Source organism: Purpureocillium lilacinum (genome assembly GCF_023168085.1).
Source record: "Purpureocillium lilacinum CBS 284.36 DNA, scaffold_1, whole genome shotgun sequence".
NCBI classification, from domain to species: domain Eukaryota; kingdom Fungi; phylum Ascomycota; class Sordariomycetes; order Hypocreales; family Ophiocordycipitaceae; genus Purpureocillium; species Purpureocillium lilacinum.
The window spans coordinates 2,891,157-2,917,726 of NW_027072111.1; the positions used below are offsets into that span (position 1 = coordinate 2,891,157).

Consider the following 26,570-nt stretch of genomic DNA (forward strand, 5'->3'; position numbering starts at 1 on the left):
TCCCGGCGCAGCGCCTCCGTATCCCCGATGTCGAACACGATATAGAAGCCGCCCGTGAATCCGTCCCAGGCGCCGTCCCTCCGCCACAATGGCCACCCCGATCCCCGACGTCGCGACCCTGACGTCGTCAGCCCAGATCTTCTCCTCGAACAAGACGCTGCCCCAGATCCGCTCGATACACAAGGCGCTCCATGTGCAGATCGAGGAAAAGTCAAGCCGCCTGCGCACGCAGGTCGGCGGCTCGTACCGCGAGCTCCTCGGCACGGCCGACACCATCGTCCAGATGCACGGCGACAACGACCGCGTGCAGGAGCTCCTAGGCAAGATGGGCGGCCGCTGCGGGCGGACGGTCGTGGCGGCCAAGGCGACCGGCCTGTCCAAATTCGTCGCCAACGAGCGCAACGAGGACATGAGTAGGGCTGCGCGCCTAAAGTTGCTCAGCGCGTGCGGGCTTCTCGTCGGTCGAATACTCAAGGGCCAAGCTGGCCTGGACGAACATGCGAAGAGAGGAGACAGGCTCCTGCTGGCAGCGAAAGTCTGGGTGTTGATTCGACTCCTGCTCAAGGGCTTCGAGGAAGAGACCGAGGACGCTAGCGCGGGTCCCAAGCTCGATCTCGGAGGCGCCATCAAGTCCCGAGACTCGCTTCGCCGACGGCTCAACAATGCCATCAAGAAGGTTCTGGAGAATGCGAGCGACGATGCGGAGAGAGAGGATATCCTCAAGGCGCTCTGCGCACACTGCCTTGTCGCCAGCTCCGGTGCGAGCGATGCTCTGCGCTACTTTCTCTCCGTGCGAGCAGAGGCCATGGCGTTGGCATTCGACGTGGAGGAAGACGAACGGGCGACGACCACCGAAGATGTCGTCCACAGCTTGAGGCTGTACACGAAGACGCTCCTAGACGTTCAGGCCCTCGTGCCAGCCAAGCTTTCACCAGTTCTGGCAAGCCTCAAAAGCCGGCCGCTCCTCGCGGATCCCGCCCTGAAGCGACTCGAGGGCTTGCGCTTGGACTTATATCAACGATGGTGCAGCGAGGAGATACAGTACTTCACCCCTTTTGTTCGGCACGACGACCTCGATGGAAAGCTAGCCAGAGAGCGGCTCACGAGCTGGGCGACGAAGGGCGGCCAAGTTCTCCTCGATGGCTTGAAGAAGACGCTGGAGCACATGGCGGATTTTAAGTCCATCATGGAGCTCCGGACGGAGGTGCTCCGGCTTTGGATTCGCGATGGCGGCAGGGCAAGAGGATTCGACCCGTCGGAGATGCAAGACGACCTGCGCGATGCCATCAACTCGCGCATGTTGGCGGTGCTGGAAAACAAGGTCACGAAGCTACGCCTGGTCGGGTCCGAAGTCCGAGCCACGCTCGAGGGATGGCGAGAAGGCGTCACAGACAAGCAACAGGGGCTCTGGGACGAAAGCGGCTACGACGAGGCCCTCGCGACTGGTGCGGCATCGTTCGTTCAGGAGGTCACATCACGACTGTACGGTCGAAATGATGCGGTGTCCAAGGCGGCACATTCGTACAGCAGCTGGTATCACGTCATTGATGATGTTGAGGGCGTAGTCGAACTGCTGAGAAAGCAGCGCTGGGACAACGACTACGATGAAATCGAAGACGAAGAGACCATCGAGGCAAGGCAGCAAGCACTAAGCAAAGATGATCCGCGCCAGTTGCAGGAGAAGCTGGACGCGACTCTCGACAAGTCCTTTCAGGAGCTTCAGGAACAGCTGGGCAATTTGTGGAAGGAAAAGGCGGACAGTACCGCAAATGGCGACATTGCCATGTACCTGGTGCGCGTTCTGCGGGACATTCGCTCCCAGCTGCCGGACCGGCCGTCCATCAAGAGCTTCGGGCTGTCAATGGTCCCCGAACTCCACGGCAAGATCGTTACCAGCGTCTCCGCGCAGGCGCTGGACGAGTTCACGGTAACCTTTCTGTCGAGCAGACGAGTGCCCGGTAGGGGCCTCTGGGAGGGAGAGCCGGCGCTGCCCATCCAGCCCTCCCCTGGGCTTTTCCAGTTCTTGCAGGAGCTTTCGCTGTCGATGACCGATGCGGGAGTCGACTTGTGGACCGCGGTGGCTGTTGTGACCATGAAGAAGCACCTCTGCGGGAAGCTGTGCGAATCGTGGCGCGAGGAACTGGCGACTTTGGCGAAGGAGTCGTCAGACCAACTTGAGCCGAAGAAGGACGATGCTCAAGACGAGAAGACGGAGGAGAAGGGCTCGGAGGAGGAATTGGGGCAGACGGAACCTCAGGACAAGGACCAAGGCACTGCGCCGTCTGGCGAGCGGATTCGAGACGTCAGCACGCAGTGGCTCTTTGACATTGCCTTCCTGAGCTGCTCCGTCGGCACGATATCAGGAAAACCTTCAGGGGACCTCAAAAAGGTCGAGGACGAGATCTACGAGCTTTCAGGCGTAGCCGATGAGTCGTCGCGCCAACGCGTCACCAAGGCAGCGCACGACTACTGGCACCGGACGAGCCTCTTGTTCGGGCTGCTGGCATAGGCCCGACCAGATAGGATATAATGACAAAGCACAATTGTGTACCATTGCTGGGCTCATAAACGTGACAGTGTATATACAGATGAGCATGGCTACTCGAACTCGCGCCCTCCATCTCTCACAGCTTGTGTCTCTTCTCGCCGCTGGCCAGCTTGCGGAACTCCTCCTGGGGGATGCCCTTGACGAAGCGGTCGAGCCCGGCAAAGACCTCGTGGACGTTTGCATTGTGAATCGTCTCGAGCTCAGGGCGGCGGATGAGCTTCTTGATACCGACGAGGCTCTCGCCATTGAGGTGGTCCCCCAGACGCTCATCCACCTCCTTGAGCACGCGGTCCCTAAACGCAGCGTCCTCGCCCTTGGGGTAGTCAAAGATCTCATTCAGGTAGCCCGCGTCGAGCAGCTCCTTGGCCCAGAGGCGCTTGCTCATGATGAGGGCCTCGTTTGCCTTTGCGGGGCCGAGGCGCTGGACGAGGGCGCGGGAGGCGCCGCCCTCGGCGACGAGGCCGATGGAGGAGAAGGGGGTGAGGAGGAAGGCGTGGGGCACGGCGTAGATGAAGTCGGCGAAGGAGACGAGGGCGGCGGAGAGGCCGATGACGGGGCCGTTGAGGCCGACGACGAGGACCTTGGGGTGCGTGGCGAAGGTGTGCGTGATGTTGAGGTTGAAGGCGACGAAGGTGGAGAGCCAGAGCTTGTGCGAGTCGGTCGCGTCGACGGGGGCGGCGCGGCTGATGGAGACGTCGGCGCCGCTGGATGATGTGCGTCAGTGGCATTCGCGTGTAGAACGAGGTTTGTGAATGAGAGAGCTGGGCTAGGGGGTTTCATCATGAGGTGGTGCCGGTGGGTGACGATGCGTCCAGGCACCGTCACACCCCTCGCTACTACATCGACGAACCAGAACAAACACAGCACAGAGTGTAGGTAGAACGAACGAACGGAGAAGAAACTTACGCCGAAAAGTAACGCCCCTTGGCGAGAATCACCGTGACAAACACCTCATCGTGCTTGGCCACCTCCTGCATGGCGCGCGCCAGCGCATAGTACTGCAGCTGGCCCAGGGCGTTGAGCTTCTTGTCGTTGTCGATGGTGATGACGGCGACGCGCCCGCGGTACTCGACGCTGACGACGGACTCTGCGCCGAGGTCTGCCATGGTGACAAAAACGCGAGGGGGTTGGAGTCGGAGGCTTGGTAGACGGGTGTACTATGTGCGGGTGAGGCCCGATTGACGTTCTTTACTTTCTTCTTCTTCTTGGTGGTCTCCTGAGGTGAGATGAGATGCGACACCAGCTGGTGGGAAAAGAGGACAACAGGCAGGCAGGCAAGGGTCGGTGTAATGTATATCAGGCCGTCGTCGCACAACGCATGGACCAACAAGGAACCGAAAAGTCTAACAGTAGCCGAGGACAAGATCTAGTATCGTGTATAAAAAACCAGCGGGGCTTGCTTGGGTTGAAAAAATGGAAGTTTCTTGAGAGGTAAGATCCGATCAAACCGCTTTCCAACTTTGAACCACAGAGAGAGTCGTCAGAGAAGAAGAACCGCGGAAGCACACCCACCCCCCACAAAAAGCACAGTTCCCCACGATGGTGTGCCTCGGCCCGTGTTGGCCAATCTGCAGGGACGCTATAAAACTGCGGGGATCCCGGCAGCCCGGGACAACAACCCACGCGCCTGCCGAGGGGGGGGAGGGTGCGGCTCCGAATCCCGAGCCAGAACTTGGTGTCGTACAGTACGTACGTTGGGCACTTTGTAGTATGAGGCAGGCTCCTGCCTTGGAATGGCAAGAAAAGAGACTTCTTAGTATAAGTACCCTGCGTCCGCCCGGAACTCGGCTGTTGTGCGAGCGGCGATGGCTGGGCGAGGGTGTTGCCGTTCCGGCACAGGGTTGCGCAGATAACTAACTAGCAGCGTGAGTGCTACGCCCCTTATCACAGGCGTAAATCTCTCGAGTAAAAATAAAGACGGGGAAATGATTGAACCATTCTCTGGGAGAAAAGAGGTAGTGGCAAGCTTCTGCCGAAGTGCCATGCCCGTCAACGCGCAGTCGTGAAGCGACCGGTACACGGCCTACCCTGGACAAATGTCAGTAATCACATTCCGCTCCGCGATCCCCTCACAATGACCAGCCTGTGAGCTTGTGCATGTCGCCATGTCTGCTGACGGTATACGCTTAGCGGGCGGGGTTTACACGTTTGCGAATCGGGACAACGGCACAGAGCCTGTGAGGCTACGTCATGTAATACCTACTGCCCCAACCACCACGTTGGGAGGTCTTTCGCAACTGCGCAACGCAATACGGGGCCGGCTACGGAAAAGAGCACGGATTGAGAAAAAGAACCGAGTGCAAATTCAAGTCCGACGGTCTAGCGTACGGACAGAAACTCCAGGAATGCTAATATGCCGCAAACGCGCCGCCAACCCGCCCTGCATGGCCATCTTTATACACATCCGTCATAAATTCATGCCCTTGCCGAATGCTCTATTTCCGGCGAGGAGCAATGTGCCTCTGCTTGGGGAAGTCGAGCGGCAGCGCGAGGCGCGCAATGTTGGCCTGGCGTCCCTCCGCCTTGCTACCCACCGGCTTGACCCTGCCGCCAATCTCGTGGAAGAACTTGTTGATGGACCCCTGATCTATCCTCAGGTCGTCCCGCAGGTTCTCCGTGTCCACCTCAAAGTTGTCGACGATGCACGCGAACACGCAGCAGTGCGTCATGAGCAGGTCGATGTGGAACTTGCGCATCGTGCCCGCGTCCGAGAACTTGCGGCGGATGTTTTCGACGACGGCTTCCGGCGCCGGCGACAGCAGCTCGCGAAGTTTCTCCCGTGACGGCAGCTGTCTGGTTCCCTTTTGCTTGCCGGGCTTCGTACCGAGGTAGAAGAGCAGCACGAATCCCATGTATCGCAGAACCCGCAGCCGGGTCAGGGCATCGTCGTTGGTGGCGATGGCGTTGACGCGGGCGGCGATGAAACGCGAGGGAATCTGGATGCCTTCCTTGTGTCGGGCCTTTTCTTGCCATTCGCGGATTGGTACGAGGTTGAGTATGTCGCTTCCGATGATGACGTCCGGGTCGTAGACGTCCTGGATCTCCGTCGCCTCGAGGTTGGCCTTTGGCACGGGCTTGGCCTCGTCGACGACGGCTTGCAGCTGTTCTCTCGTGGCCATTTGCGAAGTCAGGGCCCCGACGGAGTCGAGCATGGCGCGGGCTGCGTTGTCGATCTTTGTCGGCGAGCCATCTCCGGGCTTCTTCTCCGGCGCGATGGCATTGAGGACATTTTCGCGGATCGCCTTCTTGGCCTTTTTGGTACCAAACGTCTGTCCGAGGTCCGTCTTGCGCTCCATATTGGTCTGCAGCCACGTTAGTGCCAATCCCAAAGTATTCTTCGTGGGCATTGGGACATACCTGTCTGGCTCCGATATCCTTGGCCGAAGCAGTGGGCAGTTGCTTTGCGCGAACCTGGCCTCTGACAACCATCTTCTTGGCCTCGACCACCTCGAGCTTGCCCGTCTTGGGGTCGTAGACGCCCACGTAGTGCTTCATGAGAGGCTTCGAGCCCCTAGGCTCCTCTTCTCTAGCAGTGTAATCCAGGCTGCGGTGTGCAGTGGAGTGCAGCAGGATCTCCTTGTCGATGGTATGCTTGGGCTGCTTCGATTTTGACCGCGCCTCGTCCTTGGACTGGTAGGAGTGAAAGACGACATTCCTGGGGACTTCCAAACCCGGCGTGGTAGCTACAGGTGCATTAGCCATTGAGTCGACAGGAGCATTGCTTCGAGCGTCGTCGTACCTATCACGGGAGGGCAGGACTTGGGCCGCAGGACGGAGGAGACTTTGGCTGTCGCTGGAGGGGCGTCCAGGACAACCTTTTTCTTGGGCTTGCCCGCCGCGTCGCCATCGCGCTTGCGCTTCTTGCTGCTGCCGTCGCCCATGGTGTCTCGCTCTGGCCGCAGCGGCGTCGCGAGGCTCGCAATGGATGTTTTTGTTGAAGTGAAACTCAGATGCAGGGTGGGATGTGATGCGATGGGCGTTCAGCGACGGCACGCCAAAAATTTTTGGGTTCTGCCGTTCCTGCGACTGCGGGCCGCAAATTCGGCGGAGCTTTTTGCCGGGGCGGTGAGCGGTGGGCAGCCGACCCCACTGACCATCGCAACCAGTGGTGCTGGACAGTGGACACAGCAGTCAGGACTCAGGCCCTCTGCGGCCGCTGCACCCGATTGAAGATGCTGCCCGAGGTGCCAGGTGCTGTGAAAGTAACGGTGGCACGGCGAGATGCACGCGGCACGGAATTCAAGCACTCCAGGCCGCCTCTGCCGTTTGCATCCTTGAAGTGTAGGTAGACAGCACACGGCATATGCGAGCATGTTGCGCAAGAGTACGAGCTCAAATCAATTCATTTTGTCGCGTTTGCATAGCAAACCAAACAAGCCCGGGTCTGATCTACCTAGTGCCAATCGACAGCGCCGTAATTGCTGCCATCAGTAATTTGTATGTGGCCGGTTTGACGCACAAAAGATAAGATATTCATCTTATCCGTCATCGACGATACATGATGCTCAGAAATGCGTCCCAGTCCTCAGCATTGGTCGCTGCCATTGGCCTCACCAAACCATGTGAAGCCTTCGAGGCGCGTGAGCTGTCCAGATCGCAGCCAGGCAGGCCACGCCTAGTGTAGCCTACAACAAAGCCAATGCACCTTGTTAAATGTGCAGCTTGAGATGTAGCCTCGAGTTCGAGAGTTACACCAGATATTTGCATGGCACTGTCCGGCACAGCGAAGGTGTCCGCCCTGCAGCTCCTCCCGCTGTCAAACCACACCCGGCGGACCCGAAAAGTGGACGACGTCACCGCACAAACGCCGGGAAGCTGTCGAGCTTTTCCGCAGCAGAGCTTCCACAGCCCACGCACCGCAGGATTGTCAGCTTTCGATTGCCAATTGTCGCGGCCTCACAATGAGGCGCCGACCGCAGCTAGAAGCTTGGATGCTTCACAGACAGCTCGTAGCTTGCCCCGATCTACAAATCACACTTGGTCACGAGGTCGGGATGCCAATCGGTTCGCGAAGCAAATCTGCGATTTCATTGTCCATGACGGTGCCAAAATAGGTTCCTAGCATGCGTCGTTTGTGACAGCTTGCTTCGTTGAGGCGATCCCTGAACGCCGACTTAACCTGACCGTCAAGTTGTCCATTGCTCATCTCCCACCGCCGTCATGACCAAAGACCGGCCGGCCACTCTGGCCTCCGTGCTGCAGTCCCTGCACTCGGTCCCAAAACGTCAAGTCAATGTCGTCGAGAGTCCTCGTCAAGCGACCACTGGTTGCCGAGTTGTCGATTGCCAGCTTTGTTGGCGTCATTCAGGCGAGCGGCGTTGTGAAAGTCATGAGAGATGCGTCGAGTCAGGTGCAAGTGCGAGTCGTTTATTTGCTGTAGCAGTCGTCAGTAGCTGCTTCACGCACGACGGGACGCTCGGGGCACTTACGATCGCGCACGCATCTTTCTTCTCTTACGCTTGAGGCGACGAACGCGCTTCTTCCTCCATTTGGCTCTCATCTTGAACGATAGAGCTGCGTCATGGTTAGCTTACTGCGGACATTGGCCAGTGCAACAACAAAAAAAGACTACCCGCCAATCAAGCAACGCAACAATGCAATTGCCAATCGCAGACGGCAGCTTCCTTGTAGCAGCTTCGGGTGGGAGCTCAACTTACTTGTTCGTTGATGAGAATCGTGCTTGGATGAGGTGCAACAGGAAAGAGGAGGGGAAATTCCAGAGGTTAAGCAGCTCCCGAAAGTAGTAGGGCACGAAACCCCCGAGGGTCACGTGTCCATCATACGTCAGGATGACCTGGCTTGGCGGGCGTGGTTGGCCGCTTTGGGACTTGGCCCGTGCACGAATCCATACAGTGCAAGGAATTTCACACTGTGATTTGCACCGTGGCCCAGAGCTCGAGCACAACAGCCATAGGAGATTCAGAGGAGTCGGGAACAATATGTTCACGACTCCAAGCCTCTGTCAACCTCTTCATGCGTTACGAGGAACGATCTGACACTTCACTTTCAACTCGAGCCTGACTTCAACTACGCTCGCCTTCACCATTTCATATTCGTCTCTGCGTCTTTGAGTTTGTCGCTCCACCACACGAGCAAGGTTGACAGCGGGTTTCTGGCTTACACGGATTGCCGCTGAAATCACTTCTCGATGGCGTCCCCCCAGCCAGAACAGCAGCATCCGTGCACCTCGGAACACAAGGATGTCCCAGACAGATGCCTCCTTATGGCATGTTCAACAGCCGGCGGTGGGCCGTTTCAAGGTCAGGAATCCTTCTCATCGCATAGCAACTTACTAACCGTGATTCAGAGCTGATTCCGATTCGCGACGATGAGATACTCAAGATTGGGCGTGACCCAGCTTCCGAGTAAGTTTGTCCCTTCCGCTCAGAACAGAGATCATTGATCTGACAAGAATTATAGCTGCTGCATCACGAACGATCTGGACCATGTTGTGTCTCGAAAGCACTGCGAAATTTACGTCGTGGCGTATGATCAATCAGACAGCCTCGTTTACGTGCGCGACCGCACTTCACGCAACGGAACTTACGTCAATAGCGTGCAGATTGGCAAAGGGGAGGGTCTTTCTTCCGGGTACCTCTTGCAGCACGGAGATGTGATCAATATTGTGCCATACTGGTCCTTCACGTTCTGCGACAAGCGGGCCGAGAAGCGCCATGCCCTCACCGAGATCCAGCAGGCCGAGTGCAAGGTACCCCCCGAGTCCCCTCGCTCTTCTGATGAATGGGTGTGGATCTGACGCTTCATAGCTGTTCCGGGATAAATACGTCATTGCCCAGCGTTGTCTTGGCCAAGGCGCAGACGGAGTTGTGTATCTAGCGACCGAAAACGAAGCGAAGAAGCAGTTGGTGTGCAAAGTGGTCAGCCTCAAGCAGCCTCGGACCAGCAAGAAACCAGCGGAGCTGCGACGCAAGCTGCAGGAAGCTGATGTGCTTCGGCAGCTTCAGCACGTGAGTATCCATGTCTGCCCAACGCAATCGTAGGTTGTCCTGATGACCCTTTAGCCAAACATCGTCCCCTATGTCGACGCCATCATATCGCCTTACACGTTGTAAGAATTGAATTTTGCACGAAACACGATCAAGACTGATAGTTCACAGGTATACCTTCACCGAACTTGCGACGGGCGGTGATTTGTGGTCTTTCATCTATCGCCACGGCAAGGGCGACGCCATTGGCGAGTACGAAACGCGCGTTATCGCTCGCCAGGTGGTTCGCGGTCTGCAGTATCTCCACACGAAGGGCGTCGTTCATCGCGACTTGAAGCCCGAAAACATCCTCCTCGCCTATTCTCCGAAGATCAACTGCCACCGGGTCATGCTGTCGGATTTTGGAGCTTATGCAGTTCCCAGTCGGAGCAGAATGGTCACCTGCGCCGGCACGCCAAACTACCAGGCGCCGTAAGTAGCAGCCCCAGCTCCTCGGTTTGAAAGATTCTTATATGCTGCAGGGAGATGCGTTCCGGGGCCCATTCGCAGACATCGGCGGTCGATATTTGGTCGCTTGGTATCGTCGTGCACATGATGCTAACACACAACTCGCATTTCGATGCGGATGGCGTTGACGGATCGGTCCAAGAGGATTCCGACACGTCCCAGGACGGCCAAGTCCTCGGAATGGGCAGGTTTTCTCCCCACTGCGAGAACTTTGTGTGGCGCTGCCTCCAGGTACTGCCCTCGGATCGCATGTCCGCCATGGAGGCGCAGTGCCACGATTGGCTCTGCAAGCCCGAGTGGCTTTGCGAAAGGTTCCGAGAACTTGATCGAAGAAGCATGGCTGACTGGAAGCCGCCGGCACAGCTGAAGCCCATGCCGATGGAGCTGCCTGATGTGATTGCCGGAGTCGGCGTTTCTTACTACGACAGCAGAGCAACACGACCAAGTGACTGTCTGCGCCCCTCTGACAACTCCGAACCGATGGAAGAGCCGTCTCAGTATTTCTGTCCTGGGGTGCGGCCTCCAGCAATCGCACAAGCCGAACAGTGTCTTGACGTGGAACCGACTGATTGCCCCATGGACTCTCGAATGAACAGTCTGCTGACAGAGACTAATCCAATTGACATGGCAAACGGCTCTCCGAAGAGAGTGTCTGGTGGTGGAGCCTCTCCATTTACACCCGCGGTAGTCAAGCCGGTGGCCGTGCGAGTGGCAGGTGCCAAGGTGAGGATACAAGATGCTTCATGCCTAACGGTGTCCAACTGGAAGAAGACGCATCCTGCATTTGACGCCAACGAACGCTAAACAACCCCAGAAGAAGCAAGTGCCTGTGATTTCGAACGGCGAAGATGCCAATTTTCTATCTGCCGATGCAGCATCGACCATCGTGGCGAGTCTTGCTGCGAATGACGCCGTCCGTGGGCCAGCGCACCACGAGCTTCGCATCGCCGACTAGCGTCAGCGACGGCACCTCTCACACGATGACTCGCAAATGCCGGATTGAAAGCTTCGACGCCGTAGTTTCTCACGAGGCCTTTACAGCTGGCGTTGAGGCGTCGCACCTTCTTTGATTTTTTTGGGCATGCCCCAAGATCCGAAGGGCCTTGATAACAACGAATCAGACAAGGGGGAGCAATGCCTTGTTATCTCGAGATTCGGGTCACTGTTGCGGCACGCGTCGGAACTGGAAGTCCAGCTCCATGGGGAGGAGGATTCAAGTCATCAACGGGACAGACAGTCTTCTTCACGTTCCCCTTTCCCCTTTTGCTGCTAGGAAATGTGACAGTTTTCTTTTGCCGCCGCTTGTGCCTGATGTGAAAACCAGTCTCGCACGCTCCCGCTGTGACATTCATGGTCCGACATTAAGGCCGCTACATTCTTCCAAGCCGAAGCACGTTCTGACCGCTGTCGCTTCCACCATCCGTCGCAAACTTCAGGGGCAGCAGGGCGGGGAACTGGCCGGCAGAGGCGTCCGCTTCCTTGAGGAGAGGCTGCAGCATGGCCCTCACCTCGTCGAGCTGCTCCTTGGCCTCCTCGTGGGTGCTCAGCTTCTGCACGTCGTCGAGCGCCGTCTTCATCTCGGCCTGCGTCAGGGGCCGCTCCCTCTCCGCGCGCAGCGCCTCCGCGACGCCCGTCCCCTCCGCCCGCGCGACGACGAGATTCCCGCGGCGTACAACGAGCACCTGGTCAGCTGCCGCTGCTCTAGACGAAACGGCTCTAGTCTTGCCGTCGAGAAAGGCCGCGGCGTGGAGCAGCCCCGCGTACGAGTCGTCGTGGACCTTGCGCGGGGTCAGGCGCACGGGCAGGTTGCGCGACTGGCCCTCGGGCAGCTTCTCGTAGAAGCGCATCAAGATGCCGAGGCGGCTGAGCGGGGCGGGGACGGCGAGCACGACGACCTCGACGCGGTAGGCGGCGTCGTTGTCGCGGAAGAGGGCGGCGAGTTGCGTAAAGTCGTCCGGGTGGCGGCAGGCGCTCTCGAGGAGCACGTCGAGGCGCCGGCGGGCGACCTCGCGGGCGGCCATGGCGAGCCAGCGGCGGGCGTCGGGCCCCGTGGCCGGGGAGGCGAGGTGCGGCGTGGAGAGCATGAGGCGCGTGTACTGCGGGTGGTACGTCTTGTACGTGTCTGCGATAAGGTGCGCGGGGGGTTGGATGGGGTGCTGAGGAGATGCGCTCGCGCGGCGGCGCTCGAGGGCCTCGAGGAGGGCCTGCGCGAGGATCGTCTTGCCGGCGCCGGTCTGGCCTACGACGAGCAGGGCGAGGGGGCGCGCGTCGTCGCCGGCGCGAGACGAAGCGGAGGGGTCAGCGGACAGCGGGGGCAGCTCGGCGGGGAGGATCTCGTCGTTGAAGATGCGCAGCGCCTCGTCGTCCGGGAGGCGGTACGACGAGACGTCCGGCCCGGGGGGCTTGTTGTTGCTGCCGGCATTTGCAGCCAAGCCCTGTGGCAGCCAGCAATTGCGATTCATTGCGATGTTCTTTGGCCGGCGATTGAGAGGGTTTGATCCGAAGCCTGAGCGAATGATTCCTTAGTGGCGCTATGGGCACACACGAAATACGAAGCGAAGCGAAGGGAGAGGGTGGAGTGAATGAGTGAGTGAGGGAGGGAGTGAGGTGAAGAAGTGTGAGTAAAGTGAGACGTGGTGGTGGTGATGAGGTTGATGAGGGGACGGGCGGGCATGCGCGAGAGATGGGCAAGACATGTCGTCACAACTCACAAGGGCAAACTTATACGTAAGGCCACTAAGGAGTTAGAGTTGCATTCCGCTGCGCGCGCCTCCCGATTAGGCAATCCTGACTTACACGCGCCGCCTCATACACGCACAAGCACTGCGTCTCGCTCAACTCTTTCTTGCCCACAACCCTCTTTTCGTATATCAATTTGACCCTGATTTAACGCTACCACGCAAACTCAGTCTTCCTTGTCGTCCCGCTTCTTCCTCATCGGCAGCGCCCACGCCCCCGTCCGCGCCATCACCAATCCCCCATCGCCCCTCTGCCGCACCCTCGCCGGGCCGTCCCTTGCCTCGCGGATCCGCTCCATTGCCGCTCGTACCTTTGCGTGGTACTCTTCCTGCTGCGAATTCTCTTCGGCGTGGCCAGCTACGACGACTGCCATGGTGGACTCGCTCTGGTGTGGGTGGTGTTTGCCCGGCTGCTGTTGCTGGTACTGGTGCTGGTGATGATGATGATATTGGTGACGATGGTGATGATACTCCCCGTCCTCGTCAACGCCTGACCATGGCGACGGCACCAACGACAGCAAACACGCCTCGCCGTTGCGCACGCACCTTCGACACGCGCCCTGCACGCTCACCCCCGGCGCGGCCATCTCGCACCGCAGCCGCTTCGCCTCGCAGTTCAGACACGCCGCCGTCCCGGCGAGGCGGCAGCCGGTCATTCTCCGCCCGCGTAGACGCATACGCAGACGTAGACGCACGCGCGGCGGCCGGAGCACGTCCCGCACCGGCAGGCCGTCGACGTAGCGCGGCGCCTCGTCGTGGATGCGCTGCCTGTTGGCGAGCCAGAGGATGCGCGCCCGCTCGTTGAGCTGCTGCTCCTCCGCCTCCGCCTCCGCCTTCGCTTCCTCCCTCTTCAGCAGCTCCAGCTCCTGCATCACAGGTTCATCCTCCTCCCGGCACGGCATCATCACATCAGCGTCCCTCGCGAGGATCCTGCGCTCCGCCTCAACCCTCCACCCCTCCACCCGCTCCTGCACCTCCCCCCCCGCCCATCCCATTCAGCGCCCCCCTCGCCCTCCTCCGCGCGCCCTCCACCCCAGCCGCGCACCTCGCCCGCCTCCTCCCCTCTCCCTCCTCCGCCAGATCCCTCTCCAGCCTCTGCCTGCGCCTAAACGCCGCCACGTGCGGATCCGTCTGCGAGGCTGACTCTGCGCCGCGCGCCTGGGCGAGCAGCGCACGGCGGCGGCGGCGGCCTTCCTGGCGGCGGGAGCGCGCCCACTGCGTGACGAGGTCGAGGAGGGGGATGCCGCTGGGCGGGGAGCTGGCGTCGTCGTCGCTGTCGGCCGGGGAGGACGTGTTGTCGGAGTCGTGGGCCGTTGCGATCGTGGTGGTCTTGGGCCGCATGCTTCAAGTCAACTCTGTAATTATGTTCACGCACATACAAGTTTGTCTCGGTATGGAAAACCAGTCAAGGTTTCACAGCAGGGCGTTGAAGTAGTGGCAGCCGACTCAGGTTTCCTTTGAGCATGTGTCTGATGGCGTATCAATTCTCCCGGTACTGGTTGTCTGGTCTTTGTTCTTCAGAACCGCCGACTTCGTTCACTGACATGCTGCCAACAGAGCTGCTGTTTGTTAAACAAACGACTCACCGGCAATTCCCTCGACAGCATTTGGCTTCACACGACGCGGTCAGCAACCATCGAGGTTCCTCAGCAATCTACCTTGCATTCTCTTGGGCGGCACCATGGCCTGGCCCTCTGTCCTATCGTACTGACCGTGTTCTGGTCGTGGAATACCATCGTCCCAGGCGCCAACTATTATGTGAGCCCGGTGTCCGATGGCGTCCCGATATGTCTGTTCCTTTCACTCCGCAAATTGATCCCTCATCCAGTTCCTTTATCCCCCCCCACCGGCTCGAACAAACATGACGCGCAAGATGCCCCCGCCGTACAGTTAATCAGTCCTAAACGCCTGCCCGTGGATCCCGTTGCCTGGTTCCCTAAAGCAACCCAAGTGCCAGTCAAAAAGATCAGCGCCTCGATCTCGAGGAAGGAATGGCGCTCGGCTGGTCATCCATGCAACTCGCCACCCGCAACAAAGGAAACCCAAACGCCGTTCGGACCCAGCCCAAAGAAAAAGCAGAGCGCGTCATTAAAACATGTAGCCGTGGGGCGCAGTAAGAGGGTATGTAGTTGTAGTAATAGTCAGAATGCGCTGTCGTTTTGTATCGCGTAGTTTCAACGTTGAGGGTCTCGCTGGCTTCAAGTCGACCCATGAGAAGGGATGCTCCGCGGTGTAACATCGCCGCTCCGTCGTCGTGCCGCCTGCAGCTGAGCTTGTTGCTCCTTGCTGTTGGCCTCGACAATCATTTGCTGCTTCTTCGTCACCGACGCCAGTCGGCCAGTAATCATCTTGATCACTGCCACGCATGTCAGCACGCGCAGCACTATGAGGGAATAATCAGGGGCGAGCTTACTCTTCCGCACGTGGGCCTCCTCGTCACTGTCGAGGTCGCCTCCATTCTCTAGGGAGCCGCGGGCGACCTCCTTGCCATTCGCAAGCCTCCTGCCCACGGCGTCGTCGTCGCTCTCCAGCACCGCTTCCAACATGCGAATGGCCGTGATGTACGAAATCTTGCAGCCCGGCAAGTTCTCATTGGTCACCTCGTCAATCGCGGCCGCGCGGCTCATCTCCAAGGCGCGATCGTACATGAGCTTCTCGGCACTGATGCCGGGCGTGAGGTAGACCTGCTTCGCGGCAGATCCCGACGATGATACGATCGAGTCCTCACCGTGATTTGCCGGATGGCTGGGGTGATCCTCGGGCAGCAGCTTCTGGGCCTCCAGGAGCTTGAGACGGACAATCTCCGACTTCTCCAGGACTTCGTTGAAGCGTTGTCGCACCCACTGCACGATGGCATTGATCTTTTGCGCGACATGCTCAGACACGGCGGCAGAGACTCCCGTCGCCACGGCACCGCGGCTCTTCTTGGACCACCACACGCTGGCAATGTCCATGGCCCGGGCGAGCAGCGTCAGCGACTTGACGTACAGGACGAGAGCCTCCTCGGACAGGGAAACAATCGCCTCAACCGTCAAGCCATCTTCCTCGTCCGCGAGCTGATCCATGGGGACACCGCCAAGCCCGTGGTCCATGGACGGTGCCAGCGGGACCAGCTGCTTGTACTTGACTTCGGCGAAGCCATACACGCAGTCGCTCCGCTCGGCGTACTCTTCCATGGCGTCCTTGGCGCGCACGTCCTCGTCGGCGGACGGGCTGCTCTTGCCGTCACCGAGCAGGCCTGCGGGTGCAGAAGGCGTGGGATAGGCCGGGAAAGGTTGGTACATGGGCGGCGAGTGGCCCTTGGCACCACGGACTGGTGCCATCTTGAAGCCGAAGAGCCTGAGGCTGGCATCTTGAATCGCCTTTGTGATGGCGCTCGACGCCGAGCTCGGGCTGGAGCTGAGGGCCTTTTCGTACGACGAGCGCTTGTCTTGTCCTGCTCGGCCTTGTGCGACCAAGGCAGTCTGCGAGGCTGGCGTGGGGATGGCACCCGTGGTCGACGTCGGCGCCCCCTGTTGGGTGCTCCGCCGTACCATCTGTTGGCCCCGTTGCATGCCGGGCACTTGGTTGGCAGCCAGCTCGTCCGCGAGGGCATTGACTTCAACGTGCCTCCGCTCGACCAAGACATAGTCCCGCTCGAACATGACGTCCTGAGCTGCCTGCTCTTCCTCCGAGGCTTCGCGATTGACGGCGGGCGGCCGCCTTACATCTGTCGGGCTCACGCCGGGCGTCACAACGCGGTCGCGAGATGGCCTGGTCGTCAGATGTGGTTGATAGTTTGGTGTCGAAACGGTATGTTGCGGCGTCGGGCGCTGAATTCCTAGGCCCTCACCGCCATTCCGTGGGGACTCGCTCAGTCGGTGCACGTCACCGGTTTGCCGTCGGTATCGGCCATCACCGGGGCTGCCGGTCTGAGGCGACCGCGGCGCCGCGTCTCGCGGGGACCTTGATGAGCCAGCGTCGCGAGGAATGAAGTCATGTCCGGTGCCGCGGCTCGGGCCTGGTGACCGTGGTGAAGGCAGGGCCTCCCCTTGAGGAATCGTCTCCAGTTCTCGCTTGGGTGGCGGCTTCGGAATGTCGTCCTCTACTAGGCCCGGGATGTCGTTGGTGACTACAGGGTGCGCGAAAAAGTTCTCAAAGCTCAATCGCTCAACCGGGCTCCTCTTGAGAAGGCTCCGTACGAGGGCCTTCATCTCGGAGCTCACGACGACCTCGCGGGGAAACTTGATGACGTCCTCGGCGGCCTCGATCTTGCGCAGCAGTTCCACGTGGTTCCTGGCCCGGAAGGGGGGCCTGCCTGTGATCATCTCGTAAAGGACGGTGCCCACTGACCACAAGTCCGCCTTGGCATCGTACCGCTCATACCGCAGGATCTCGGGCGCCATGTAAAGTGGTGAGCCGCACAGAGTGTCGGCCAGCGACGTCGACGGCAGCACCCGCGCGAAGCCAAAGTCGGCCAGCTTGAGCATCGGCAGCGATGTAAGTCCGGAGACGGGAATCAGTGAGTCCTGGCTGGCCGACAAAATGTGGAACTGCCGTTGATCCCTAAAGGAGCGCGAGGGCAACAATAAGAGATTTTGGGGCTTGACATCGCGATGGACGTAGTTGTTGCTCCTGAGAAACTCGAGAGCACTTGATAGCTGCTTCAGAAAGTGGCGAATGACAACCTCATGCAGCCCAGAGTTGGGGGCTACCGGGTACTTGCGAGCCATGTCATGCGTGGCGGGATGTGTGATGAGCTTGTCTCGCTTCTTGATGAACAAGGAGAGATCCCCCAGCTCGCAGTACTCCATGATGAGATTGATGTGCGTGGACGACTCGACACAGTCATGGAGGGCGACGATGTGAGGATGCCGCAGAGACTTGAGGATCTGAATCTCCCCAAACAGGTTCTCCTTAAGCTTCTTGTTCAACCGGGCGAGTTCGACCGACTTGATGGCGACGGCAGCTTTGGACTCCTGCAGCAGAAGCGAGGCACAATTAGCACACAATGCCAGAACAGACCGAAGCGGCTGCGATGAGCTGGCGCGGGCAAGGACATCAGACTGGCCATAGCTAGGCGTCCTTGCACAGCGGCAGTCCGCGAGGGGGGCGAGAGAGAGCGCACCTTGTGCCATCCCATGTAGACTTGGGCGAAGCTGCCCTTGCCGATTTCCTTGTCGATGACAAACTGGCCGATGTTGCGCCCGCTCGACTTCCGGGAGCCGGGGGGCTGGCCCTCCTGCCGACTCGCCATGGCTTCCTGTGATGTCAGTGCCTCGTTGTCGATGGCAGGAAGTGCAGCGGAGGTCGATCGCAGCCCGAGGGCCTACAAGGTGTGGAGGGGACGGGCAGCGGTTCGCGTCGTCATGTAATCGATGCGTCGGAAGGTAGGACTTGCAGATGGCCGCAGCAAGCGATCGAGGGCGGTTGAACCTCGAGGAACAGGCGCCGGGGTGGTTGGAACGGTCGGGGGGACGGCAAGGCAGAAGCGGATCGAAGGAGGCAGCAGCGTCAACGGGTCAGGGTTGGCGGTCACCTCGTACCGGAAGTGCCAGTGCCAGACGCAACTTGGGTATTAGTCGACAGCAGGCAGGGTTGTCGACACGGCGGCGGCAGGTATCCGATAGGATGACGGGTGTGGGAGCACAGGAGGCTGAATGAGGATGGATGGTCAGTGGCCGCCGATGGGACGGGGTTGCAAGGAGGGATGAATGGAGCGATGCCTCGAGAGTCTGGGGGAGCGGCAGGGTGCGCGCATCGCCTGTGCAACTCTGGGGAAGGACGGGGGCAGGACGGGCGAACTGGGCAGACGAGGCGAGACGTTGGTTGCTTTTTGGAAGCCGTCTGCGATGTTCGGGGGCCGGAGGAGCAAGGATGGAGGGGAGGGAGCGGGAGTGACTAACACCAAGGCAAGACACCGGCGGAGATCGATGTCGACGTCGATGGGATGGGCGGCGGCGGAGGGTGGCGCGACCTAGAGGCTGCTCTGGTCGCTGGCTTGCGGTACCGCGTGTGTGGGTGACGAAGTTGAGGAAGTTCGATGCGACAGCTGTTCGGGCAGCTCCCAGCACCCTGATGGACGACGACGAACGGGTTGTTGAGTTGAGGAGCGTTTGCCGGGACGAAGGCGACGGGCAGCACGGGCGATGGAGAGCAGGGTCGTCGCTGACACAGGACCGACCAGGACAAGGGCAGAATGCTCCGTAGTCTGTAGGCACGAGTCCTGGGCTGGGCTGGGCCGGGCTGGGGGGTGGGAGTCAGATGCACGGGCAGTGCGCGCCCGAGCTGGCGCGTGGACGAGGCGTCGGGGTCGGCGTCGTTCGCGCGCTTTGGCCCAGAGCGGTAGGCGGTCGATCGACCCTCATCAACCCACGCTCGGGACTGATGGGGGGAGGGGGAGGGCGGCGCGCGTGGCAGGGGACGTGGGACCGCCGCTGGGCTGGGCTGGGCTGGGCTGGCTGGCTGCGTGCTGGGATGTGATGGGACGGGCAGGCCCACCTACACGGTCGCAGTCATGGACGTATGACGGGTCGAGGCGAAGGAGGGAGGAGACGGAGGGCGGGGCGGGCGTTCTCGAAGACGGACGAGTCGACGACGACGACGACGACGATACGACGATGAAGAAGGGGAAGCCGGGAGGAGGCGGAGGAGGCGGTTCGAGAGAATAGGAGCAGTTGTAGAGCCCGAGGGGGGAGGACTCGGAAGATGGAAACAAGTGTGTGGTCGAACGGGACGGCCGATGATGGAAGAAGAATGGGCGAGTCAATCAATCAAATCAACGGGCTTGACTGAATGACTGACAGCCGGACTGACAGACGACATCGGGACGCCTGCTGCTGGTAGGCGGTGGTGGTGGAGGTGGCGGCGGTCGGTGGTCTGTCTTGTCTGAGGTACCTACCTTAGGTTAGGTACGGGCGGGCAGGTGGTGGTGGCATCAGTGGCCACACCCATGCCATCCCAGTCAATCAAGCAATCAATCACCCCGTCAGTGGGTTGGCTGGCTGCGTCTGGCGTCTTGCCGTTCCAGTGAGAGGCGCCTGAGCAGTGCGCCCCGTGATGCATCAATGCGCCTGGGGGACCGCCTAAAACGGCCCACTGCGTTGGCGCTGCGCACCTCTGCTCCGGGCTCCCGCCAGCTCACCTGAGTGCCGGGACACGGGCACTTTCAGGCTCTGGCGCTTCTCTGTTGGCATGGGTCAACGCACCCGAGGCTCACTGACGACACACTGACTTGCTTGGGCTCCCCCCCACCCGACCCCCAGCGCGCTAGCCGGAGGTCCCGCGCGCGCGCCCAAGCGACCCCGAGTCCCTCGTCCTCCTTCCCCCGCGACAGCAGCCGGGTCGTGGGACCCGAATGGAAGTGCCATGATGAGGTGTGCATGGCGACATCCATGGCGCCATGGCCGGCCGGCTGTGTAGCCGTTGAGTCTCGCACTAACACAGTCCACAGACATTGCCGTGCGATGATCCTTACGAAGCTACATTTGGGATACCGGTAGGACCCTCCGAGCTGCAGCTCCCCGTCTATCAATGATCCCGTCAGTGGTGCTCGCGCCTCTGGGCCGCTACGTGTGCACAGGTGTCCGCCCGCCGTTCCACGTTAGCACCGACCTTATCGGGGAGGCGAAGGAGGGCCGTCGCTGCGATGTGGACGCTGAAAGTGCCTGGGCGCTGGGAGCACCGTGCATGGCACCTCATGGAATCTTACCTCGGAGCAGTGGCTGCACCTCAGATTAGGCTCTAATCGACGCCTGGCATTTGCGAGTGGGCGAGTCGCGCGCCATGGAGGGTGGCGATAAGACTCATCCCATCCATGATCCGTCAGCGATAACGGCTCTTAGCTTACCTTACCTTACCTTACCAACAACACCGGAAGTAGCAGTAGCAGTAGCAGTGCCAGCGCCCGGCTACTCCGTCGCCATCCCCATCGTCGCCTCCCTCGGCTTATGAATCTGTTTTTAGATGCTCGTCTATCGCACGTACGCAGCAGGGGAGAAGCTTCTCGCGCCTGCTAAGTACTGCTCCTGCTACTGCTACTCGGGCCCTGTCCGATGCATGTGGGGGCACAGAGAGAGAGAGCGCGAGAGAGAGGCGCAGAGCAAGGCGAGTAGCAGCAGCATGGAACATAGCGCGGCACTCCGAGGCCCAGACATGACGTGCCCGTCACGGGGACCATTTATTTGCCCATCATCGCGAAAGCACGCACCGCCAACCGCCCACGCGTGCCGTTCGCCCACCACCCGTCTCCCCGATCCCGCCATCGGCCACTGGCCTGGCGAGCTCGTTCTCGTCATCCCCGTCATGGTTTGCGCCTCACGTCCAGCGCCCCCGCAAAAGGCTATACCTCTCACTGCACTTGGCCGAGCTGGGCAACCCGCCACTCCAGCCAGCCCGGGTGCCCCAGAGCTGGACGATACGATTCCCATGTTCATGGGCCCGTCCTGACCTGCCATGTACGTGTGTGTGTGCCTTTGCCCGGTTGTGAGAGTACATTGGTTATCACGCGGGCTTAGAGGTGGCCCATCCCCCCTTGGACGCTAGCAGCAGCTGGCATGCGGGGGAGAATCAACCCAAAAAGCCAAAACCGACGCCTGTGACGTCCGTGGTCGCGGGTCGCCGCGATACGAGCGGCGTCGCGCCGCCGCCGCGGGCCGGCGAGCAAATGTCCCTATGTCCGTACGCACAAAGTATGTGTAGACGACGACAGCTGCACTCATTCGCTCGTCATCGCCGCATCCAGCAGGTCCTGTCTTCGTCCACGGGTCCACGATGAGGAAAACCAACGCCCCCCACGCTGGGTCGGTCCTGCCGGACTACTGGTTCCCCTCTCACCGAGCGATGCGGGCGGAAATCCAAAGTGTATAAAAGGGTCTTGCCGCGGGCGTGCGTGCGTGCGTGTGCCTGACCGACCGACCGGCCGGCAGGGAGATACGTGGGCCGGCTTGATTTGATTCAAGGGCCCCCCCTCCCTTCTCGGGAAAGCAAACCAACGGCAACCCCCTTTCTTCCAGATATCTAGTATGTAGGCAGGAGCTAGGGCAAGAGACACGTACGAAGTACACGACCCTTGACGAGGTGTGATGGTGGTGGTGGTGGTGGTGGTGCTGGAGGTGGTGGCCTGCATCTGCATCGCGCCCGTCTGGGCAGGGCACCCTATCAGTGTCGGCGTCGCGGCCATGCGCGCCTCCTCGTCGTCGTTCGGCACCGCGCTGCTGCGGTTTCTACGCACAGGAGGGGGCCCCGGCCACAGATCTCCAGATACAGGAACCCGACGTTGGTTTGGTCGTGCGCGTGCGGTGCGTGTGGGTGGATGGTGGCACGCCTGTCTTGTCTCAGCGTGTGCGTGCGTCTGCGTCTGCATCTGCGCCTGCGGCCTGCGGCCTGCACCCGGATGGAGTCACAGCGTCTCCCTGGCTCCCTTCACGATGACTCCCTCCCCGCCCTTCTTCACGAAGCAGCTCGCAAAGAGTCAAGACGCCGTGCTTGGTGCCTGCGCCATACATGCACTGCGCAGCACAGTATGCGCGTGTGTGGATGCCTGGCTGATTCACCTGCATCGTCGTCGACGACGAGGACGACCCGGGTTGCATGATACACACATCATCCATCCATGTCGCAGCATGCCACCGCCGCCGTCGCCGCCTCATGCATCCCAGCCAGCCATCCCGCCGCCCACTCGCCAGCCCGTCCTCGCCCAGGCAGCGAATAATCCCTTCGCAATGGGCAATGGGCGAACGACGACCCCCCAGCCGGAGAGAAAAGAGACTCGGAGCGAAGAGCTCGCCCTCTGTCGCACGCACGAATACGAAGGATGACTGGCTGGCACGCAGCTCGCGCCGCAGCTGACGTTCTCCCCAACTTGGGCACGAAGACATCATCACCTGACCACCCATACATCATCATCCCGGATGCTCTCTTCTCCCTTCCGCGCACGATCCGCTACCTCCCGTGACGCTGCTTCCATTCGCTCGGATATCCCGACGCGTCGTTTCCGCGACCCCGTGCCTGGCCCCCCCCCCCCCCCCCTTCTGCCTCTCAATCCCACGTGTATTGGCGTCTTGGGATCCGCACTCACCTGCGACGAGACGCCCACCGCGCTGAAACCGCCATTGACGTGTGCGTGTCCCGTCATGTACGTACGTACGAACTTCGCAGCAGGCTCTCAGAAAGCCGTCACGCCTTGAGACCGGCCATGCAGAGGTGCATATCCGGAAGCCAAGCGCCCAGGAGAGCGGCGTGGCATCCAGAGCCCAATGGAGGCACGGGCGACGCCACGGACGTTAGGTAAGAACATACCCTATGTGGAATCGAGGAGTCGTCCTCGCTCGCGGGGATCGCCTATGTGAGCCCGTGTGATATACACTATACACTTGTCGGCATATACGAGGCCGTCCGACGTGTTGGCCAGTCAAAAGTAGCCGCTTCAACGACAACAAACAGCCGCCATTACAAGAACAACGTGCATCGTGATATAGTATTCGGACCCCCAACAGTTACAACCAAAGCATCAACATGTAATTGATACTACCCTTTTGAACCGTAAATGTCTCATCACCATGCCACCTCTAATTACTACGTACTGAATTGCGGCGGCACGCACAGCCTAATATTACTGTACCGCATGTTCGCCGTCATATGCACCCCGCCCGATCAGTCTCGCGCAAATCACGCAAAAAGTGGCACAGCCTCCGTCCCGCCTCATAAAGGCCTCAAAGGGCACATTTCTCATTCTTTAAATTTCATCCTGTGCTACTGCGCCGATAGACCACCAGAGTCAAGCAGATTTCAAGAAAACAACCGCCCGCGCCCGGGGACCAGAAGCCTGAGCTTCCCGCGCCGCCACTGCGCGCGCAGCCGCCTTTCTAACCCAGCTCCTCGACCCGTTCTGTTCTATCAAGTTCCCATGTCTCTTTTGCTCCGTTGCGCCGGTGCAAAATGCCCGGTAGCACATGAGGCCGACCAGCCCAATATTCCCAGGGGTATCTGTGTTACGACGAAAACGCTGTCTTGTGTACGAAGTATCGGTTGTCATTCATCATCACATCCCGGATCTTGTGCTCACGTGCGCTCACGTGTGTCCGGATACGACCTTTCGAGGTCGTCCTTTAGTGGCCCGCGGCCTTCTTGACGGTTGGCAGCTCCTTGATGGCCTCGGTGATGATGGAGATGCCCTTGCGCAGCTCCGTCTCCGTGATGACCAGGGGAGGCGCGAACCGGATAATGTCGCCGTGAGTCGGCTTGGCCTGTACGAGGGAAAGGCGGTCAGCATGCGTCACCAGAGCAGGTACGCCCTCTCCGAAAACTTACCAGCAGGCCCTTGTTCTTGAGCAGGATGCACAGGTCCCAGGCGGTGCGACCCGACGCCGCAGACTCGTCGATGACCATGGCGTTCAGGAGGCCCTTGCCGCGGATCGTCTTGATGATGGGCGAGTTGAGCGCCGCCAGGCTCTCACGGAAGATGTTGCCCAGCCGCTCGGCGTTGGCAATCATGTTCTCCTCCTGCACGAGCTCCAGGGCGCGGATGGAGACGGCGCAGCCCAGGGGGTTGCCGCCGTACGTGGAGCCGTGCGTGCCGGGCTCGACCACCAGCATCACCTCCTTGCTGCTCATGACGGCGCTGACGGGGTACATGCCACCCGAGATGGCCTTGCCCAGGGTCACCATGTCGGGCTTGATGCCAGACCACTCGGAGCACAGCATGCGGCCCGTGCGGCCGATGCCAGTCTGGATCTCGTCACAGATGAGAAGGACGTTGTGCTTCTTGCACAGGGCATGGACCTTCTTGAGGTAGTCCTCGTCGGGGACCACAACACCGGCCTCGCCCTGGATGGGCTCGACGAGGAAGGCGGCGGTGTCCTTGCCGTGGGCCTCGAGCACCTCCTCGAGGTCGGCGACGTTGTTGAAGCGAATGGGCTTGCCGGTGGAGGGGTTGGCAGCACCAATGTTGGGGACGTACGGCCCGTAGTTGTCCTTGGACTCGGGGTCGGTCGACAGGGTGATGGCGGTCATCTGCGGTCTCGGTCAGCAAGGACGAAAAAGTCTCGGGGAACGGCTATCCTCGAGCCCGGAGCACGTACGGATCGGCCGTGGAAGTTATCGGTGACGCAGAAGACGAGAGCCTTGCCCTGCTCGACGCCCTTGACCTTGTAGGCCCACTTGCGAGCAATCTTGACGGCGGTCTCGGTGGCCTCGACGCCCGTGTTCATGGGCAGGACCATCTCGTAGCCAAAGACCTCGCGGATCTTCTCGGCCCACTTGGGGAAGACATCGTTGTGGAAGGCGCGGGAGCTGAGGGTCAGGCGGCTGGCCTGCTCGGTCAGGGCCTTGACGAGCTCCGGGTGGCAGTGGCCCTGGTTGACGGCGCTGTAGGCGGAGAGGAAGTCGATGTACTGGCGGCCCTCGGGGTCCCAGACGTTGACGCCCTGGGCCTTGGCGAAGACGACGGGCAGGGGGTGGTAGTTGTGGGCGGCGTGCTCGTTCTCCGACGCGATGGCGGCCTCGGTCGAGGTGGCGTGGAAGCGCGAGTTGACGCCGTTACCGGCGGCGACGTCGTTGGCGTGGGGGGCCATTGTGAGAGCTGGGGAATGTCTTTTTCTTGAATGAGTCCAGTTTCTGGCGAGTCGGTTCTGGGCCGCTACAATTGGGCCTGTTGACGAGGTGGTAACTGCGGGAGAGCTGCTGTGTCTGGGTGGCTTGTCAGCGGGACCGGGTCAACGGCGATAAAACGACGATGACGATGTTGTATCTTGTAACTTGTAAAATCTAAGATGCAAGGCAGATGCAGGCGGTCGCCAATGGGGGAGGAGGGGCCACCACCACCCAACGTGACGTATCGCGAGCGGCACCGGGACCGGCATCAGCGCCAGCGTCATCCGCAGCGCCTTGGCCGCCAGCCGAATGACGGGCAGCGCAAATGGCGGGGAGGACAGGCGGAAGGGGGGGGAGAAGAGGGGGGGCCAGGCCGGGGTTCGGGGGACCGGCAGGGCGGTAAGGCCTGGGCGCGCGGACGGTAGGGGCACTGTACTAACCGGCTCAGGCTGCTGTCGGCTAGGCAGTTGCTTGTTTGGGCAATTAAATGCTTCTGGAAGAGATGCAGGGACGAAACGCTCTCGGATCGACTGTTGGACGCGTGGGGAAAGAAAGAGAAGAGGAGGAGGGAATCCGTCTCGGGCGTGGGAATGCCTGCCCACGCGGGCTCCCCATTTATACCTGGCGACGAAAAACTCGTTCGACGAAGTTTGTCCGCCGCTATACCCCTAAGTGCAAGTGGACGCACAGCGGAGGGCCCGGCGTCGCGAAAGCGTTGGTTGTAGATGAACGCCCGCGGTGCCACTGCACCTTGGCGCAGGGATGCTGGTGGTGTCTGTGTCAGTCCGTCCCGGCGAGCAACTCGGATTGCCGAAGCCAACCGGCCACTCACGACGGGTGACGCCCTCCCCGGACGGAGGTGACCGCGGTGACGGGGGGCCGGGGCGAACGCGAACGATCCCAAAGGGCAGCAACGGCGAGAAAAGGGCAGGAAACGGCGGCGAGACACGGCGACGAGGCGTTCGGTTTCGAGCTCCACACAGACACCACCCGTCGCTGGACCCGTCGTCTGCCCATCCGTCCATCCACCCCGCGCCGTCCAAGGCGTTGCTGGTGTTGAGAAAGCATGGCTCACATGACTTGGCCGGCCAATGGCGCGGCCGCCATTACGTACCGGCCGGCCCCCATCGCCGAGGCCGTTGCGAGATGCAATCTGGCGATGGCGCCGTCATCCCTGGAAGGAGGTGACGATGAAGTCATCATCCACCACACATACCTGTAGTAGTATGTAAATGCACCACGCCCGCCCGACGTCGCTGC

At 60.5% G+C, this 26,570-nt stretch overlaps 8 protein-coding genes across 8 annotated transcripts; 2 read left to right on the top strand and 6 right to left on the bottom strand.

The window, feature by feature from the left end:
* Positions 1-88: 88 nt before the first annotated feature.
* Positions 89-2,509, top strand: PLICBS_000589 (uncharacterized protein; the record flags this gene model as incomplete). The annotated part of the gene is made up of 1 exon (XM_018318389.2): positions 89-2,509. The coding sequence occupies one exon, from the start codon at positions 89-91 to the stop codon at positions 2,507-2,509; it is 2,421 nt and encodes an 806-aa protein (XP_018183914.2).
* Positions 2,510-2,624: 115 nt separating this feature from the next.
* PLICBS_000590 (uncharacterized protein) lies at positions 2,625-3,654 on the bottom strand (the record flags this gene model as incomplete). The annotated part of the gene is made up of 2 exons (XM_018318388.2): positions 2,625-3,252; positions 3,455-3,654. The coding sequence occupies 2 exons, from the start codon at positions 3,652-3,654 to the stop codon at positions 2,625-2,627; spliced, it is 828 nt and encodes a 275-aa protein (XP_018183913.2).
* Positions 3,655-4,983: 1,329 nt separating this feature from the next.
* On the bottom strand, positions 4,984-6,429 carry PLICBS_000591 (DNA-directed RNA polymerase I subunit rpa49; the record flags this gene model as incomplete). Its single annotated transcript, XM_018318387.2, has 3 exons — positions 4,984-5,850; positions 5,906-6,231; positions 6,288-6,429. The coding sequence occupies 3 exons, from the start codon at positions 6,427-6,429 to the stop codon at positions 4,984-4,986; spliced, it is 1,335 nt and encodes a 444-aa protein (XP_018183912.2).
* A 2,342-nt stretch (positions 6,430-8,771) lies between these two features.
* On the top strand, positions 8,772-9,970 carry PLICBS_000592 (uncharacterized protein; the record flags this gene model as incomplete). The annotated part of the gene is made up of 6 exons (XM_018318386.2): positions 8,772-8,808; positions 8,856-8,913; positions 8,969-9,257; positions 9,316-9,516; positions 9,571-9,617; positions 9,667-9,970. 6 exons carry the CDS (start codon positions 8,772-8,774, stop codon positions 9,968-9,970), a joined length of 936 nt encoding a protein of 311 aa, XP_018183911.2.
* A 1,402-nt stretch (positions 9,971-11,372) lies between these two features.
* On the bottom strand, positions 11,373-12,464 carry PLICBS_000593 (uncharacterized protein; the record flags this gene model as incomplete). Its single annotated transcript, XM_018318385.2, has 1 exon — positions 11,373-12,464. The coding sequence occupies one exon, from the start codon at positions 12,462-12,464 to the stop codon at positions 11,373-11,375; it is 1,092 nt and encodes a 363-aa protein (XP_018183910.2).
* Positions 12,465-12,907: 443 nt separating this feature from the next.
* PLICBS_000594 (uncharacterized protein) lies at positions 12,908-13,642 on the bottom strand (the record flags this gene model as incomplete). Its single annotated transcript, XM_018318384.2, has 1 exon — positions 12,908-13,642. One exon carries the CDS (start codon positions 13,640-13,642, stop codon positions 12,908-12,910), a length of 735 nt encoding a protein of 244 aa, XP_018183909.2.
* A 1,296-nt stretch (positions 13,643-14,938) lies between these two features.
* On the bottom strand, positions 14,939-17,976 carry PLICBS_000595 (serine/threonine-protein kinase; the record flags this gene model as incomplete). Its single annotated transcript, XM_018318383.2, has 3 exons — positions 14,939-15,096; positions 15,154-17,698; positions 17,848-17,976. 3 exons carry the CDS (start codon positions 17,974-17,976, stop codon positions 14,939-14,941), a joined length of 2,832 nt encoding a protein of 943 aa, XP_018183908.2.
* A 5,851-nt stretch (positions 17,977-23,827) lies between these two features.
* PLICBS_000596 (ornithine aminotransferase) lies at positions 23,828-25,291 on the bottom strand (the record flags this gene model as incomplete). Its single annotated transcript, XM_018318379.1, has 3 exons — positions 23,828-23,965; positions 24,030-24,731; positions 24,800-25,291. The coding sequence occupies 3 exons, from the start codon at positions 25,289-25,291 to the stop codon at positions 23,828-23,830; spliced, it is 1,332 nt and encodes a 443-aa protein (XP_018183904.1).
* Positions 25,292-26,570: the final 1,279 nt, after the last annotated feature.